Here is an 18,921-nt window from a genome sequence, read left to right on the forward strand (position 1 = left end):
TCTAGTTTATATTTTCAATGATTAGATTGTTTTATTTGATTATATATTCTTGATGACATAAATACCACTTTTTATGTGAAAAGTACGGCATCAAAGAACACCACCTTTGTTCCGATAGATCCATAAATATAGTTATATCGAAACTAAAATCGTATTTTACATACTTGTTTTATTGATTATAAATAGTAATGGGAAAAATATCTTACTAGGGTAATCATCTTTATCGTTTTGTTTATTTAGGTAACTTCTTTATTTTTGTATATATTTGACCATTTAACTTGTTATATGTGTTTACATATTATCATTATCACCGACTATAGCAGATGACAATGGTAATATGTAAACAAATCAACAAGTTAAATGATTAATTGTGTACAAAAAAGTTGTCTAAATGTGAACAAAACGAAAAGTTAATTATCCTGATAAATCATTTTCCACACTTTTAATAACAATTTTATTTTTGATATTTGTTTTTATTATTTGTATGAAACGTTATTTTTAAAATATCTATAATTTCCTAAATAATAATTAAATATTGATCAATTTTAAACTTTATTTTTTAATTAATAAATACGTTTTTATTTTGTGAAATATTTTATATAGCCTCTTATAATTTTTTTTCTTTTGTTTTTAAGCATATACAATATTTTTAAAGTAAATATTATCTAACAATAAATTTAAGTAAATTAAATATGTAACAATAAGTATGGAAGATCTTAAAAAAACAAAAAAGAAAATATTACTTAGCAACTAAAAAACAAATATATATATATATATATATATATATATATATATATATATATATATATATATAATGTAAATGTTTTAAAATTATTCAAACTTTTTAATACTTTTTAGTGAGAAGTTTATAAACTTTTAACTTTTTAATACAATGTTTTAAACTAGTATTTAACGAAAGTATTTCAAAATGTTATAAAAAATATCAAATTGTCATACAAAATTTGTAAAAAAAAAACTTTAAAAATGTTGTAAAAGAAAGTTTAGAAATAAATATACGAAACTTATAAAAAAGTTATTTGAAAATGTAAAAAAAAAAGTTAAAACTTGTAAGAAAATTTAAAACAATTTATAAAATATTTGGTTTAAAAATATTTGTATTAAAATTACATGAAAATATAAAAAAATTTAAAACATTATAGTAGAAAAAACCTATACGAAAAAAATATCATAAAAATGTTGTAACGAATTATAAAAAATATTTAGAAATTTGAAAAAAAAAATTGTTACATTTAGGTATTTTTTTTTATATATTTTATCATTTAACTTGATAAATGTACTCACATATTAAACAATCACATATTAAACAAGTTAAATGGTTAAATGCATAAAAAAAAAATTTACCTCTAATAATATAATTACTGATGAGTCATTTCTTCCCACAATAATATACTAGTATAAATATTGTATTTGGATTTTAAAATATTATTTTTCACATGCCATTTAAGCCAAAATTCACCATTTTCTATTTGAATAAATTATACCCTAAATCCCATATTATTAAAGTTTAAATCGATCCAAATCCCCGACTTCCAATATGATGACAGAGCCGCCCTGATTCCGGCCCCGGTATAAAATGCTTCCGTAAAATCGAAAGAATTCGATTTAACATCTCACACTTCCAATCCCATCCATGGTGTCATTATATTTCAAGAACTACATCTACCACTAGATCTCTCTCGCTTCTGATTCGTCAACTCACAACGATTGATTCACTTTATACTACGTACACCCCCATCAAATCAAATCAAATCAATACAATCAACAACAACAACGTCACGTCGCCATTTCAAAATGGGTTGGAGGAATGAAGAAGATGAAAGAAGATCACCATCATCATCGCCACTTGTAAACGATGCGTTGCTTTTAACAACCATGTGTATCATTGGTCTCTCTGTTGATGTTCACATCAAGGATGGGTCCATCTATTCTGGAATCTTTCACACTGCCTGTGTTGACGACCGTTATGGTATGTAGGTTCTTATGATTTGATTCTATTGATTTATGATCTAAATCTCTTGATTCGTTCTTCGCAATTATTGTCAACAGTAGTTTTTTGTCGATATTTTATTTTGAAATGCCATTTCAATGGTGAAAAGTTCTATAATTATGGTATATTTTGATTACTTTTTGGTGGTTTTATAAAATTGAATGTTATTTTGGCTTGGTTATGAATCCGAATCTATTATGCTTCTTGATAATTTCCATTGGAATAAGTTTTTGCAGTCAATACTTGATCTTCAAATGCAATTGACAATAGAAAAGTTTGTTTTTCCACCATTAGCATCTGCTAGAACTTGCAAATAGACTTATCCAGTTTAGAAACTAATAGTAATCTATCCTACCATTTAGGTAAATCATTGTCTCCTCAACTGAAGTCTCTAAATTTCTTGAAGGGATTATGTTATATTGTAAAGTATCCAAACACTAGAAACTGATTACTGTTATATAGTAAAGTATTTTATCTATTTTTTTGATGTAAGATTGCATTTTGTATTGGTGTAGCTATTGTGTTGAAGCAAGCAAGGATGATCAAGAAGGGGAGCGGTGATTCAAATGTGGCAAACGAGGGGGTGATAGGAACACTTATAATTCAATCAGAGGATCTTGTCCAAGTGGTTGCTAAGGTAACAACACATTTATCATTTCTACATCTTTTATGCTTTATAAATTTTATTACAAGTAAGTATAATAGTATAAAACCAGTCCCACATTGTCTTGAGGGGGAATTGAAAGCATTCCTTATGTAAGGGTGTTGGATACCTCTCCTACAAGGACGCCTTTTAAAGCCATGAGGGCAACAGATCCCATCAAAACTCTGATCTCATATACTAAATTATTTATTTATTTATTATTATTTATTTTTTTCAGAGAGTAGTGCTTCCAGCAGATGGTTTTGCTGGACATGAGACAGGGGATGATACAGGGGCAGTTGCATGCTCTTTCCCTTCTAATGGAACTCAACTGACTGAAGGAAATAAAACAATGTCCACAAAGTCAAATGTTGACCAACCTCAAGCTAATCAAACAAAGTATGTCTTTCTTTTTAAGTTTTTTGAAATTTTGTTTATAGTTTAATGGAAATCTTAAGCTATTGTAAGATTGCAATAATCGCCTTTCTTTGGTTTTGGATTTTTGGAAATGCTTGTTTTTTCAAAAAATATGTAGAGTAAATAAGAGCAAAGTAAGGATATATAAGTAATTCTGTTTTGAATATTTATTCAGATGGAATATGTTGTTACTCACATATTTATTAGTGCAGATGCTTGTCTGGATCTGACAACGGGTTTCCTATTCACTCAACCAATACTCTTGAAGTCAATAAAAACACAGATGCTAAAGTTGCAACAAAGGTGACATTTTTGGAAAATTTGATGAGTGAATATACATTCGAATTGAATTTTAGGGGTATTTGGATTTGCGTTTTGAAAGTGATTATGTAATGGTTTCATTTGCAATCTCTAATATATTCTTCATAAACTACAGAAAGAAGAAGCTTTGAAGGATTCAGATGATAACAGGTGAGGATGAGAAGGGCATTTACGTCTTTTTCACAATTGGGATCTCAAGAGCAATTCTCTGTCCCATCTTTTTGGGTGGGACAAAAATTTGCAATTTTTGTCCTGTGTAATGAATGGGGCCTTAACCATGACAAAAAAGGGTATTTGCATCTTCTGCACAAACTGAGTTTCTGAATGAATTGCTTATGTTATGGCAGAAAGAACAAAAGTTATCAAAGTAACAACCAAAAGGAATCAATTGTGAGTTCATCATCAACTCCAACCGAAACCATCACTTCAAAAATCCCAAATTCTAATCAAACTGCTAAGGTATATATTATTTGAAGCATATACTCATTCATAATCAATTTAGGGTTTAGGGTTCAGGGTTTTTCAAAACTGATTAAACTCAACTTTTTATTCAGGAATTTAAACTTAATCCAGGAGCAAAAATATTTTCTCCTTCATTTCCAAATAAAAGATCAGCAACTCCTCCGGTGATACCCACCGGAGCAAATCTTGCATACGTTCAGGACGGTTATCCGGCGGTACAAGTGGCGGCACCACCGCCGGAAGTTGAAATCGGCCCGTATGCTCCTCGTTCTTTACCGGTTAAGTTTTTTCCTTATGGTGGAAATGGAGGTGGCGATGTACAACAACATCATCCTCCACCTGTAAGTTTTTATGAAAAATTTGGAATTTAGATTTTGGATTGTTAAAGTTAAATCCAAAATATTGAAATTGTATGTTATTAATTTTTGGTTGTAGATTGTTGGATATATGACAAATAGAGGTCAACCGGTTAGATATAGTAATCAATATCATCCGGTTCAAACTACACCAACCTATGTTCAACCAGCCACTCAAAATGTACACATTCATTTTTTATATTATACTGTAAATCTAAATCTAAATTTATCTGTAGTTGTTTAGGGTTTAGGGTTTAGGGTTTTGCTGATCTGTATGTGATTGTTTGTTGATTGTTACAGGTAATGGTTGGAAGATTTGGACCGGTTGTCTATGTTCATCCGGTCTCTCAAGTAAGATTTTCCAATCTTTTGGTGGGCCCCGTTTGTTACAATGGACAAGTTTTAATATTTTTTTGATTTTTTATTTATTTCTTGAAGGACATGGTCCCGAGCACGACGGGTTTCTCTCAAGTGAATACATGCTCTATCTTGACTCCACACCAACTACATGTCCCTAAACACCAAGGTATGTAATAATGACATTCCATTCCATTCCATGATTTGTGTATTCAATTCCATCGGATTCATTCAGATTTCGTTCACTATTCCATGGGGGTATGGAAGGATTTCAATTTCACTCGTTTCCTTGTTTGTTAAAAGACGTAAGTGCCCTTATTATGTATGATGTAAATAGAGTTTCGGCTTCATGCCAAGAAATTGATGGGGTGATTGGTTTGCATAATGTTTCTGGAAGGAATGGAATTGGAATCTCAAGGAATCATAACCTTGTCATGCATTGTGCTGACATGAAATGGAATGGAGTGCAATAAGAGAAATTATCTCTTGGAATTAATTTTTATTTTTGTTTATTTAATATATTAGTCTTTTAATATAAAAAATGAAGAATACAATTGAACTCCTTCCACCTACCCCTTGGAATGGTGAAATGCATCCACAAAGCATACAATTTAGTTTAACAAATTTAGTTCTTCAAAAATTTGGATAATGTTTAAACTTTTGCTTATATGTAAATTTTTTTAAATAAAAAATTGAAGAATGTAATTGAATTCCTAAAGGGTATAAAAGTAACAAAAGCATGTTGTGTTGCAGGAAGTGCAGCAGCCCAAGCATTGCAGCTCTGTGCAACACCACCATTTATAGCCGCCGCCGCTGCCGGTGGTGGTGGTCAAACTCCGTTTATGTTACCGGGCCACCACATTCCCATTTCACAACCGCCTTACCCAATCATCCGCCCAATGCCACTCCCTGGATCCAATGCTTTTTTAGTATCAAAGTTTTCTTGAAAAGGTCTTCTCTCTCATCAAGTTTTGACATTTTCTGAGTTTTGGTGCTTCATTCTGTTTTCTTCTTTTTTGTAATTCAAATACAAGGTGGGTTGGAAATTGGTAATAGCTAAAAAAATTGGTGGTATAGTTTTTTTTTTCTTTTCTTTTCTTTTATAGGAGTTTGAGTTTAAAACTCGTTTTGTTTGATAATTCAATTCTTTTTTTTGGTGGGATTATGAAGAGAGAATGCTATCATGTCATTTGAAACCAGGACAATATATCTAAAGTACAAAGTCTTGTGGCTTGGCCACAAATTTAGGTGTTTGTTAAGATAAAAACATAACGAAGAGCATTGTACTTTTATGTATGTTTGTGCACTGTGATTCATACCGATGTTAATAAGACAAAAATTACAATTTGTTGACCTGTCGAAAAGAATTGGCATTAGGGTGTGCAAAAATAAAATCATAACAATACAATAAATTTAAAATAAAAAGTTGTAGTCAAAAAACTAAACTAAACAATTCTAAAAGATTGACTTTTTTTTAGCAAAAATAAAATCAGGCCGACTTGGGTTTCTCAAAAATAAATTAAAAAACATATGCTAACATCCAAATCTTTGAATGGTTTTTGAAAATGATACTAGAGTAAATTACGTTCACCAAATACCCAAGTCATCCATCATGTCATAAATCTTGTGAACGGAAAAGACATCCATGTCCAGTTTATCAACATAATGTTGCTTCCCATTGATATACTTTTTTTTCTGGAAAGATTATGAGTTCATCATTGTGGTGTAAGTGAATGGCAAATATTGTAGGACAATAGGTTGTTGATTGAGGGAAAAGATTACAATGGAACTTATTAAGTAAACATCAGAGAGATTAAGAACTTAACAAGGTCGGTGTAAGCATATTGTATCTACAAATAACATCAATTTCATTTGTTGTAGCATGTATCCTCCAAGTGACCATTATACTTCGCAGTGCTTGAAGCGTATATATTAGGGCTTTCTCTTTTGATGGTTTTTGCATGCTCTTGATAGGCCCCAACTAATCCTAGAATGCTTTTACTTTTAGTTGAATTGCTTGTTTAAAGTTATTTTATTGTTTGGGGTCCAGGGGTAGAATTGTCTTTTACTTAAGTTTTTGTTTGTTTGTGTCTATGTTATTATCTTTGCAGGTGGTCCAGTTGTGGTGGGGGACAACATTCTCTGTATGGAATTATTGTCTATCCTTGTGGTCCATTGTTAAGAGTATAAGTAGCTAGTTTTTCTTATCATTTCGGTAGCTAATAATTAATCTGTAGAATGAACTTTGTTTTTCTTGTAGAGTCCATTCCTCTCGATTAAATGGGACAGTTTGTAGTTTGATTATCAATGGCCATTGTGGGAAATGGAGGAATGATAGTGTATAATCATAAAAGTTTTGATAGGATGTAATTTGAAATGATAAAAAATACCGATATGATATGAGGCACATAAGAGGTTTAAACGGTGAAACAAGACGAAATGTCAAGATAAGGACCAAATGCACAACATATTGAAAACTTGAAGACCACCAACGTTAAAAAAAGAAAGTTAAGGGCAAGGCGTATAAACTACACTAAGGTATCGTTTGTTTTTCGAAGCGAAAATGTCTGCGGACCACCTTTGCAACCCTCTATAGTAGAAGAAGATGACCAAACGGATACAAAATGTAACAAAAAGTATGTTTGTTTTTTAACATCTACAGACTGCTGCAATAAGTTAAAGTAAGGTGTGAAAGGGTTTGAAGCAGAGGGTCAAGTGTTACACCACGCAGCATACGCGCAATAGTTTTTAAGTCAGAGGTATTCTGAAAAACAAACAACTGTGAAAGACCAAGTGTTGCGCGGCGCAACAATAAGTGATCAGAAATGATTTTTTTAGAAAAAACATACGCACCTAAAACATGACCATTCGTATAATTTACTCTTGTTTTTATTTGATTATCATTGGTTAATGAAAGTTATAAATAAATAAATAAATAAACCAACAAAGCAAACATGGTTAGACTTTTTAATATCAAAAACTATTATTATTATTTTTTTTGGCAGACTAGGTGATAAAAGATGATAAAAAAAGCTTGTCCAGTCCTGTATAACAAGTTCCAACTCAGAAGAAGCAAAATTTTATAAAGCATTTAACACAGCAAAACAAGATGAAACCATTTTCCATTGCATACATGAGTAGTTAACACTAACAGAATATCCACTTACTTTTTACGGAAGTTAAAGAAAGTTAGGAAGCCAATGCAATATTTTTCTATTTTAGAAACAACATAATAAACAAGGTAGCTTAGCTTAGCTTCTTTTTTTTTTTTCTATTAAACATAAATAAAGTGCGCACACTCTTCTACCCTAACCCTAGCTGTTTGTTGTTCTTTGGTGCGCTTTAATAACTAATAACAAACAGAAACAACAATTAATCAACATCAACATATCCAACTTTTTTTCAGCTTACAGGCTTCATGATCAGTTAGTTTCTTCATCTCTGTTACTGTTTCTGTTAACCATAAAACTTGCACTTGGATGTCCGTTTCGAGGAGCCTGGTCATCTCCCATATTCTGCTGAACAGCCTACATGTATTTTTTTTTAAATAAAATTTGCAACCAAACTATAATAGCAATGTACTTTATATTTTTTTTAAACCTATAATAGCAATGTACTTTATATTTTTTTTGGTATTTTATTATTAGAAACGGGATTTTCTATCGTGCAATGTGTTGTGTTGCAAAGTGAAATTGGTAACTAGTGAGTGACTTTTGGAATACTTAACACTAACAGCATCTCCAACCAAACGCCAAAACTTGTTATTTTTTTATGCTAAATCTGGTGTTAAACCTTCCAATTTACAATTTGGTCCTTCAGATTTGAATGTTATGCATGTTTACTTTCTAAAATTGTACAATGATATTTTAAATGTAATATTTATTACTTGTACTATTATACTCTAAATAATATTTACTTAAATGTGTCGGAAATGCAATTTTATGAACATAAGGGTACCATTGAAAATATATCAAATAAAAAAAAAAGGATACTCTTTTTGTTGTTCAAAATGGTGTAATTTAATGTGTTGGAGATAAATCAATGTTTACACCAATAATTACACAGTTTGGCTCAAAAAAATGGATGAAGAGTGTGAAAATATTACCTGTAAAAGTTCAGTCATTCTCCCAGTGGTCCCCGTATGCATAACAGGTCCGGGTCCGGGTCCGGGTCCCATCACGGGTGCGGGTTGAAAATGGTGAACCGAGTGTCGTGTCTGCAACGGTTCAACAAAAAGAGGCTCATTCATGTCACCAATATCCGTTTCCATTTTCACAACCCGATCCGGTTGACGAACAGCTGACTTACTACTTCCTTCCACTTGTTGACCATCTGTCACACCTTGTTTGACCGAAACATTTTCATTTCCAGACCCTGTAAAATGGGAGCTTGTCTGCGACTCAGAAGCTTGACTCGTTGACCCGTTCGGCGGGTATACCGCCAATGGCAAAACCGAGTGAACCGGTTTCCCTTGTGTGGCCCGCAAATGAGGTGGCGGTTGATTCGGTAATGGCCCGTTTGGTTGAAGAACAACCGGGGTCACATTTCCTCTACCAGGGGTAAAAACATAATTTTTAGAAGGTGAGTTTGGGAGTGTTTGATCAGGGGAACCATTGGGAACATAAGTAACGAGCTGCATGTTCTTTTCTTTTGATCGTCTTTTTCTCCTGCGAATTGGAGGTTGCATTTCTGGAAAAGGAACTTGGGTTCTTTTGATCATTTCGACATGTGGCGCCACGTCATTATCGGGTGTTATGGGAGCGGTGTGACCTGGCTTGAAGACTGCACCTCTTAGGGTTATATTTGAGTTACCGATTCTGACAGCAAGAAGGTAACCGGCTTCAAAAGTGGCTTCAACTACACCGGTTACGGTTTGACCAATCATGACTTGGGTTGGATCATGGATTGGATCGAGTCGAGGGGTGGTGGTGTGATGTTGGGCAAAACCGGGTTGCATTCGGGCAGCTTGTGAACGGGCTTTTGCTGCCCGTCTTTCACTCGGATCCTTTCGTGGGCGCCCACGTTTTCGTTTTTCCGGAATCATTAGTGATGCTTCGGGTCTTACTTCTTGGTTGACTGGGTTCATCATTGGATTATAAACAGATTTTTTTTAAAAGAATGTAGAGATTTTGTCTGCAATTAGATAAAGAATTAAAGATCAGTCGTTACTCATTAGTGAGTTATAACACATAAATAAAGCTACAAGCCTGATGCGATTGTCAAAAGGGATCTAAGAACCCATAAAAACTTTCGAATATAAAGTTATATAGCTTCATTATCAAAAGAGAAGGATCTGCAGTTAATGACATGCTGAAGCAGATGCATATAAGGAAAAATAAGAAACAATCAATGTAGAAAATTAATATAGATACTGATAATAATTGGACTGTTGATCAACAACAAACATGATAGGTCAACTGGAACCCTAATCAGAACCAAATATTTAGTACGTACGAGAAAGTTAGGTTATTTGGAAATTGGAACACTTCAAAACAGAAAGTCGAAATGAAGATACAAACCAGTTCAAAAAATTTACTAATCGATCCTACAAGTTGATCCTGAATTGTCTGCACATGATTAACATTTCTTCTTTTTACTTAGGTCGGATTATTGATGATCAATTCTAGGTTAACTGATTACTTATTCATTTCGTCTGAGTCCTTTAGCACTCACGGCGACTTGCCAACTTGTGCATCAAATAAAACAGCAAATAAGCGATCAGCGGAAAAAGCTCTACATGATATAACACTTGCGACGTAATCCGTACGTTCAGACATGATCGCATTACACATCGAGCGACTAAAACAAATTTAGTTTCAAACGAGCAAGAAAAAAATCAATGAAACACTGAAATGAGAACAGAAACACAAAGTCAACCGCCTGCACATAATCAGTAGCAAAGATGGAGTAAGATGCAAAATACCACAGATTACCATAAAATCGTTGAACGAAGATAAAAATTACACTCACTTGACATACAATTACAGCTTATCAAGCATCCTTCCTTTAACAGATCATGCATAAAAGCATCAATTTGATGACTACAAGAATAAGCATGTACAGTAAATGCATAAAATAGCGAGTAACCATCAAATGTAGGAGCAAATTTTCAGATACCTACTCTATGTCGGATATGGTGATGTAATTTGAAAATCTAGCCGTACCTTTATAGTTTTAGAGGATCGAAAGCGAAATTGACACGGTGATTTGAAACCCTAGATTTTCTGTGTTGAGAGTGAGGAGACTGGGATGGTGAGTCGGAGCTAATTACGGCGTTTTATTAAGAAAAATATCGACCATTTGTGCTTCTAATTTTGGCCTGACAAATTTAAAGGATAAAATTGCACTTACCTCCTCCAAAAAAGTAGGTATATACATTTAAGACCCTTTTAATTGGATTAACTACGTTTCATTCCTTGTGGTTTGATGACAAGTTATATGGTGTGGTAGAAGCGTGTGATTATAGACTTATAGCCATGTATTTGTAAATGGTAATATGATATAATGCACTACACAAAAATAGTAATTATATAATCATTGATTAATAAATAATTGATTTTAGGTTTAAAGGAAATTACCTAATAAGTTATACCACATATTTATTATGTAGGTAAGAAATTTAATGATTTGATGTTGGATCTTTTACTTTGTTTTTTACGTTCAAATTATTAACTTATTTAGCAATATGCATAAAAATATCAGTTTACGTGAAGAACATGTGAGGAATATGAAATTCAAATCATATTTGGATGCATTCATGCATTATTATCCATACATGAAATCATCTAATGAGTTGTAGCATATTGTCATAGTATATTAGCTATATACTATCAAATAATCTTATATGTGATTGAGTATGCAAAACTTGGATCTTGTCTTTGTATGTCTATGTCGTACAATGTGTAATATACGTGTTACTTGACAATCACTAGCTTGCATGCATTTGCAAATGGTGGTGGTTAGTTTGATCATACACACCCTCATGTTAAAGGGTGCATGCAATAACATCTTGTTACATTAAGATATGTCTTAAACAATGGACAATTACATCTACATAAACATGAATGGATTAGTTTGTTGCTCTTGAACATTTTGTTTGTATTTAATATATATGGATGCTTACAAAATCCAGATTATAGATTAAATGTTATGATGATTCCTATCATACTTACTTAGTCTTGATGATAATGCTCAAAATTTTACATTTTACTTTTATATCATTTTCCTTGCTTTCTTTACAACATGGGCCATAAGTGTTAACTAACCATAGGTTTTTATCTATATTCGAGGGTACATCTTGATTTATTTTGCATAAAATATAAGATAAAACATCAAACATTCAGGAAGCTACATCCAAAACACATCAATTGCAACTAAAATATTTTGGGTGTTACAAACAACAACTCAATAGTCTAAATACATATAAGCACTACAACAGTAACCCTTGCGGCGATGATAATTTCTGACCCTGTACCGATGACAGGCCGTCAGCATAGGGTATACCGACAACAAGTTGTCGGGACTGAGTCGTCGGCATAGGCATGTCGTGATAGGTACCCCTTATTCTGATGACCTTTCGTCGGTACATGATTCGTTGAGAATATTTTCAAAAAAAATAAAGTTTTATTAATTACATGTGGCGACGACATGTTAACGATATAGATACCATCTACAGCGACGACTTCTCGTCGCCACAGGGTTTTCACAGTTGCCGATCAAATACCTATAGTGATGACTTATCGTCGGGATAGCCACCGGGTGTTTTTTTAGTTTTTATAGACTTTGTATATTACCATTCCTGTATTTTTAACAAATCCAGACACTTTGCAACATATATCAATTGAGATACAATAACTACCTATCATTGTTTAAATTCAAAACATCAAATTCAAGTTTAATATCATAGTAAGTAGTTAACATTGTTCAAAATAACACAAAACATCAACCATCATTATCATATTCTTCTTCTTTTATCCTCTCGGGCTCGACATTTTGTTGAGAGGTGCTTCCTTGTTTATTGGATTTGAATACAAAGTTATGAAACGGTGGTGGTTAGAAGTGAGGAATACATGTCGTCTGGTCCTTTCGGGTTGCCTTCACCGAAGCAATTTAATAGGATGGACTTTTGAGGAAGAGGTTATTTGTGATTTGTTAATATATTATAAGTATAATATATTAATTGAGAAATCATATAATTTAATTAGTATTGATCAATAATTGATTTGGAATTAATTTAGCGATCAGAAGAGACTGATTAAATTTATGGGGACTGATTAAGTAAATTAGTAATACTTATAGTATGGGCTAATGATTCATGGTTGATTAGGATGGGCTAAACCTATATGATAGTCCATGAAGGTTTAAACTCAAAGGGCCTAAGAATTATGAAGGGTCATGGTGAGTTAGGGTTCGCATGGATATAACCCTAGTCTTTGCCACACTATAAAAGCATCCCTTTAACCCCTAAAATCGGCCCATGCATTCTTGAGAAGAACTATAACCGATTTTAGTGCTATCTAGCCTCTCCTCATAAACCTCCTTTTGCATTTGGGTTTGTGACACATTAGAGACATCACATTTGAGGTGTTAAAGCTTTTAAAGGCCCAAGAACTACAAGCTACATCAAGAGGTATTCATCTAACTTGGTTTTATGTTGTATACCTTCAATTCCATGATAGTTAGGGTGTATGATTTGGAAAATTGAAATTGCATGTATAATTAGAGAAAACTTAGATCCAAAGAATATAGGGTTGCATGTGCACCATATGTAACAACCGATTCCTGGTATGCCTTTAATTTAAGTATTTATTATTTTTTTCTCTGGACTCGACAAGTTGGAGGCCCAACTCGTCGAGTAGAGTCGTGATCCACGAGAAGTTTAAGTAGTCTACTCGATGAGTCGGGAGACCGACTCGGTGAGTAGACGTTGTTTGAGTGAACCCCTAAATTGAGGGTTTGCACCCTATTTAAACACATTATAACCCCTCAACTCAGCCCCCATCGTCCAGAGCAAACCCTAACTTGAAACCCTAGCCTTGTTTGAGTGTTCTAAGGTCATTTTGTGCATTTTTGTGGTTTGTGAAGCTTGAGAAGATGAAAGGAGCTTGGGAGTTCAAGTGGGAGCTTGGAGATCCTGAGATTGTGTTCCATTTCCAACTCATTTAAGGTAAAGAAAACTCCTATCTTGATCTTCCATGTAAATAATCATCTTTAGGGCTTGGATCTTGGTATATTTAGGGCTTTCTGAGCCATTTTCGGGTTGTGAAGTGTAATACGAAGTTATGACTCCGGATATAGGTCCATTGGGGGTCTTTATGGCATAAAGATGCCAACTTTGTTGCCATAAACACCCCATGCATCTTGTAGACCATCTTTTATGGATTTTTGAGCCAAATATCCCATGCATGTGCACCAAGCTTGAGTCTTTACGTGTAAAATGGACATTAGGAGGCCAGATCTATAGTTTTGATGTGTTAAAACCCATTTAAATCGAATGTATAGTAATGGTCAGGGATGGACTCGACGAGTCGTTCTTTGGACTCGACGAGTCGAGGTATAATGACCACCAAAGCCCTTCTATCGAAGGACCAGATGAGAGTGTGGAAGGTTCCCTAATTGTTTAGGCTCTTAAGGGACCTAGGAATTATAGGACTCGACGAGTGCTATAACACACTCGGCGAGTCCAAGGCAATCTCCCAGTCTTTGAAGATGGACTCGACGAGTTGTTCTTACAACTTGGCGAGTCATAGGCTGGACGCATTCATATGTTGAAGATAAACTCGACGAGTTCAAGGAAGAACTCGTCAAGTCGGTTGAAGATTGACTAAAGTGTTGTTGAAGGTGAACTCGTCGAGCTCTTGCAAGACTCGACGAGTGAGGACGGGTTTGTAGTATTATGTGTACGAAGGGACTCGGCGAGTTAGTGAACCAACTTGGCGAGTCTCGTCAACCAAAGAGTTGAATTGACCAGGGTTTGACTTTATCTTTCACTTTGACTTGGATCCAAGTTGACCCTTGAGGGGGTTGTGGGTACAAGTTGATAAATGTAGAAGGGTTGTCGTGTAGGGATTGAAGAGTCGAGGAGAGCCGACTTTCACACCGAGGATAGTGCAGACGCTACACGACATCGAGGTGAGTCGCCTTCCAGTATGGGTGGGTCTAAGGCCACAATGTCGACCCACCAACAAGAGTAATTGGTAGATAATTGTCTTTGTGATAATTATCTTGGTATGCTTATGTGATATGCTTATGAGATATGCTTATGTGATATGCTATGTGAGTTAGTGGTAGTAGCAGGGAATAGCTTTTCCCTGACTTGGTCGTTAGGACCGAAGGGTAGGTCAGTACCCCAGATATGCCTGACCGTATGATTATATTTTGTTATTATATGATAGAGGTGTCGGTTGATATAGACCAGAGGGTAGTCGGCACCCCAAAACGGCCTGACATGGGTAGGTCAGCACCCCAAAATGGCTTGACATGGGTAAGTCAGCACCCCATAATGGCTTGACATGGGTAGGTCAGCACCCCAAAATGGCTTGACATGGGTAGGTTGGGCGCTGTGACAACCCGAAATTTCTATATTGTACAAACCATTCACTTCAATCTAAGTCAGACTCGTTTCTGCTAACTTTCAGCACTGTTTAGAGTCTGTTTGAGCATTCTGAGCCTAGTGCATCAAGGGAATCAATGTTTGGATGTGTCAGTTAATGTTCCAAACCATCTAGAAAAATGTAAACCTCCTCAAAAGGAGTTTACGGTCAGAAAGCTTAGAGCTTACGGTCATGGTGACCGTAAACTCCCTGTATATACATAATTCATGATCATTTTGATCATTTATTTCCTTTCCAAGCCTAGAATCCCGAATTCTCTCTCAAGTATCATAAGATCTTCATCTTGATCTTCCAAAAATGTAAGAATTCTTTCCTTTGATTCATTGTTACATCTCTTTATCTAGTGATTATGCATGATTTCATTCATGAAATCTCTTCATTTTGATAGATCTTCAAGTGTTCTTCATTTCACCAAGAACACACACTAGTGTTCTTGGATCTTAATCACCCTTACAAGCTTCTAAGAAGTAAGTACACTACCCTTAGACCGTAAACTATAATGAAAGGTGCTTTAGAGTCCTTAAACCCTTCATAAGGCTAAGCATGGTCCCTAGAATCTGATGCCTTTGAATGAAGCCCTTGAAAAACTTCATTTGTGAATGATTTGATGAGTTTACAATTGGATCTCCTTAGACCGTAAACTCCATGACCGTAAGGTTATTAGACCATGAACACTTGGACCGTGAACTCCCTAAGTCATACCATTTTGACCGTAAACCCACTTGGTCATGCCAATTGGACCGTAAACTCAACAAGGTGGCCATATACCCTAGTTATGCAATCATATGTGATTGTATCCCTTCAAACTAAGAGTTTTCTATTCTATTAGGGTCTTATCCTTTATAATTAGTTGTTTATACAATAATCAAGTACACATACATGTCATGATATGTTTATTAGGATCTTTGTGTGCTTAAGGTTTCACCTGACACTCTACATCCTGTTTCCAAACATGCTTCCATATCACTCACTACAGGTGAGTTCATACCCCTTAATCTATCTTTTAAATGATTTTAAATGCTTTTATGGGGGAATACAAGTTGAAACATTATAGTTATTATATCAATCACATGTGATTAATAACTATCAAACAATGAATTTGCTATACTTTTAGTTGTTTTATCAAACAAACTGCTTCAAAATGTTTCTCAAACTCTTTTACATGTTAAACTCTTTATCAACCTTGTTCTTACATAACAGACCTTTTCCTTTTAACTCTTTTAATCTTGTAATTTGTCAAAACCATGTCTAATGCATATATAGTTATATAAGTAAGGTTTGAAGGACTTGGGACTGATAACACACTTTATTTCCTGTTCCTTGTTTGGGTTGTGGACTTAGAGTACCCTCTTGTTTGTCCGAGTGTCGTTTGATCCTTAGTTATATTATATATATATATATATATATATATATATATATATATATATATATATATATATATATATATATGTTCAGGTTCATTTAAGACCATTCTAATTTCGTGAGACCGTGAGACCGAATCTAAAAATAATTTTAAAATGCAAAATAAATGGAAAAATCCAAAAATTCTTTTTTTTTAAATATCATTTTCGGAACTTGAATTAACTAAAAAATATAAAAAAATCCCGGTTTTTTTTTTTAAATACGTGAAATATTATAAATAGAATATTACACTGACATATTCTAAAAAATAATTTTAAAATGCAAAATAAATGGAAAAATCTAAAAATTCTTTTTTTAAATATTATTTTTGGAACTTGAATTAACTAAAAAAAATAAAAAAAAATCCTTTTTTTTTTAAAAATACGTGAAATATTCTAAATAGAATATTACACTGTGCATATTCTAAAAATAATTTTAAAATGCAAAATAAATGGAAAAATCAAAAAATTCTTTTTTTAAATATTATTTTCGGAACTTGAATTAACTAAAAAAAATAAAAAAATGCGTCTCACGGTCTCACAAAATTAGGCCGTCTCACATGAACCTAACCCTATATATATATATATATATATATATATATATATATATATATATATATATATATAGAGAGAGAGAGAGAGAGAGACATAAAAGCTTTTATCTCAGTTCAATACGCTTAGTTATACAAACAACTCTACTAGTAAACTATAATAAGTATAGTTTAAGATGACACTATTCATTACTACTAGTACAATGAAACATACAAGGAGTCGGTTCATACATGAGTCAATACATACTATTATGAGAAACTAAGAGAACATACTATAATGATAAACAATACATACAATACACTACACTATACAAGAGAACATACTATGATGAGAAACAAAGAGAACACACTACATACTAGACAGAGAGAACATACATTACACTAGTACATACAATACATATACAAGAATATGTTACAACTACGAATTCTAATACATTGTAAACACTTAACAAAGAACGACAATGTAACTAAAACTTGAAAACATGTATGGTGTTTGTTCAATGACAACAAAAAATCTATCAATCACTTAATACAAACATTCAAATAGTCAACAAAGGTTGGAAACCCTAAAAATTCTGGTTTAAGTCCATTTTGGACTAGGATTTCCTTATTGGGCCTAATGGACCAATAAGCTTCCAATTTGACTACTTTGGGCTTAGGACCCTTAAATGGACCCTAATTTGGACCCATTTGCATGAAACTTAATATTTTGGGCCTCATAAGCCTAGAATGGACAAGTTATCTTTAATGGGCCTTATTGGGCCATAATTAATCTAATAGGCTTTAATGGGCCATAAAACCCATTCTTTTATACTAGTTGGGCCGTGAGCCATCCCAAAAGCCCAATGGGCAGAAATATAATTATTGGGCTTCACAAAATCGAGCAAAACCAAGAGTGGGCCAAACTAATCCAACTTCATCCATCTTAAGCCCAAATTATCGGCCCAATGAAGAAAAGAAAAAGAAAAATAAAGGAAAAATGTGGATTGGTGGGAGTAAGACACCTAATAATTATTTAATGGGTATCCGTGCAAGAGTGCATGTATCCATGCATCCATCACATCCTTATCTCTCTCTTCCCTTTTCTTCTTCTTAATTCTTGGCCAAAGGGAAAAACCCACACACAAAATTCACTTAAGCTTCTCTCAAGAACTCACAACAACTTCTTCACTTCCCCTTCAATTTTTTCGAGAGTTAGGGGCTTTTCAAGAAGGTTATTCCACAATAATCATCATCATTGGTAAGTTATTGTTTAGATCCATAACCTAGTCTCTTTACTTCATCAAAACTTGTTCCTAACTCACACAATTTTCATGATCTACTCCTTAGAACCATCTAAGTTCGAAAACTTCCTCAAGAAGTTGCTAGGGCCGAAACCTTCTCTCAAATCTTCATCAAAACCAAGTCCAAACCTCAAGGTGAGTTCATACCCCTATATTTTCAGTTTTTACATGATTTATGAGGGAGAATACAAGTAAAATGTGTAGATATATGTGTTTTGTATGATATGTGTGATTTCTTGAATTTATTTGATAAATATGTGTGAAAAATCATGATCTAGCCAAGATCCTTAACCATGATTAGGAAATATATGTTCTAAGACATATTAAAACATGTTATTATCAAGACCAAAGTATTATACAAGTTCAAAATAAGCAAAACAAAACACAAATCCAAATTATGAACCATTTTTTACAAATAAGCAAAAGATGGGAAATAAATGTCATTTATGGTTTTATAAGGGTCAAAAAGGTCAAATCAGTTAAAATATGATTTATTATAACAATCTTGAT

At 33.5% G+C, this 18,921-nt stretch overlaps 2 protein-coding genes across 4 annotated transcripts; one reads left to right on the forward strand and one right to left on the reverse strand.

Annotated features, from left to right (window-relative positions):
* Positions 1-1,538: 1,538 nt before the first annotated feature.
* LOC145062986 (polyadenylate-binding protein interacting protein) lies at positions 1,539-5,860 on the forward strand. 2 transcript variants are annotated; one of them, XM_079010582.1, is made up of 11 exons: positions 1,539-1,987; positions 2,524-2,645; positions 2,890-3,050; positions 3,281-3,371; positions 3,505-3,539; positions 3,737-3,848; positions 3,944-4,192; positions 4,287-4,388; positions 4,508-4,558; positions 4,646-4,733; positions 4,800-5,263. In XM_079010582.1, the coding sequence occupies exons 1-11, from the start codon at positions 1,813-1,815 to the stop codon at positions 4,862-4,864; spliced, it is 1,251 nt and encodes a 416-aa protein (XP_078866708.1). In that variant the 5' UTR covers positions 1,539-1,812; the 3' UTR covers positions 4,865-5,263. The 2 variants fall into 2 exon arrangements, with proteins under 2 accessions (XP_078866708.1, XP_078866707.1); XM_079010581.1 differs by lacking the exon at positions 4,800-5,263 and adding an exon at positions 5,318-5,860 and having other exon boundaries at positions 1,541-1,987.
* Positions 5,861-7,671: 1,811 nt separating this feature from the next.
* LOC145062117 (AT hook motif-containing protein) lies at positions 7,672-10,858 on the reverse strand. Of its 2 annotated transcripts, XM_079009752.1 has the most exons (4): positions 10,729-10,858; positions 10,535-10,605; positions 8,670-9,697; positions 7,672-8,091 (listed from the first exon to the last, which is right to left on the reverse strand). In XM_079009752.1, the coding sequence occupies exons 3-4, from the start codon at positions 9,651-9,653 to the stop codon at positions 7,987-7,989; spliced, it is 1,089 nt and encodes a 362-aa protein (XP_078865878.1). In that variant the 5' UTR covers positions 9,654-9,697; positions 10,535-10,605; positions 10,729-10,858; the 3' UTR covers positions 7,672-7,986. The 2 variants fall into 2 exon arrangements, with proteins under 2 accessions (XP_078865878.1, XP_078865877.1); XM_079009751.1 differs by lacking the exon at positions 10,535-10,605.
* Between the last annotated feature and the right edge of the window lie 8,063 nt (positions 10,859-18,921).

The sequence above is a fragment of the Lactuca serriola genome, chromosome 7 (genome assembly GCF_051521515.1).
Source record: "Lactuca serriola cultivar US96UC23 chromosome 7, Lser_US96UC23_V15, whole genome shotgun sequence".
NCBI classification, from domain to species: Eukaryota; Viridiplantae; Streptophyta; class Magnoliopsida; order Asterales; family Asteraceae; genus Lactuca; species Lactuca serriola.

Excerpts from the sequence above, each read along its gene's own strand:
- LOC145062117 (XM_079009751.1), bottom strand. The coding sequence starts at position 9,653 with ATGATGAACCCAGTCAACCAAGAAGTAAGACCCGAAGCATCACTAATG. Across the intron at positions 8,092-8,669 it reads GAATGACTGAACTTTTACAG|GCTGTTCAGCAGAATATGGG; the intron begins GTAATATTTTCA and ends AAATACATGTAG.
- LOC145062986 (XM_079010581.1), top strand. The coding sequence starts at position 1,813 with ATGGGTTGGAGGAATGAAGAAGATGAAAGAAGATCACCATCATCATCG. Across the intron at positions 3,849-3,943 it reads ATTCTAATCAAACTGCTAAG|GAATTTAAACTTAATCCAGG; the intron begins GTATATATTATT and ends CTTTTTATTCAG. Across the intron at positions 4,389-4,507 it reads TTCAACCAGCCACTCAAAAT|GTAATGGTTGGAAGATTTGG; the intron begins GTACACATTCAT and ends TGATTGTTACAG.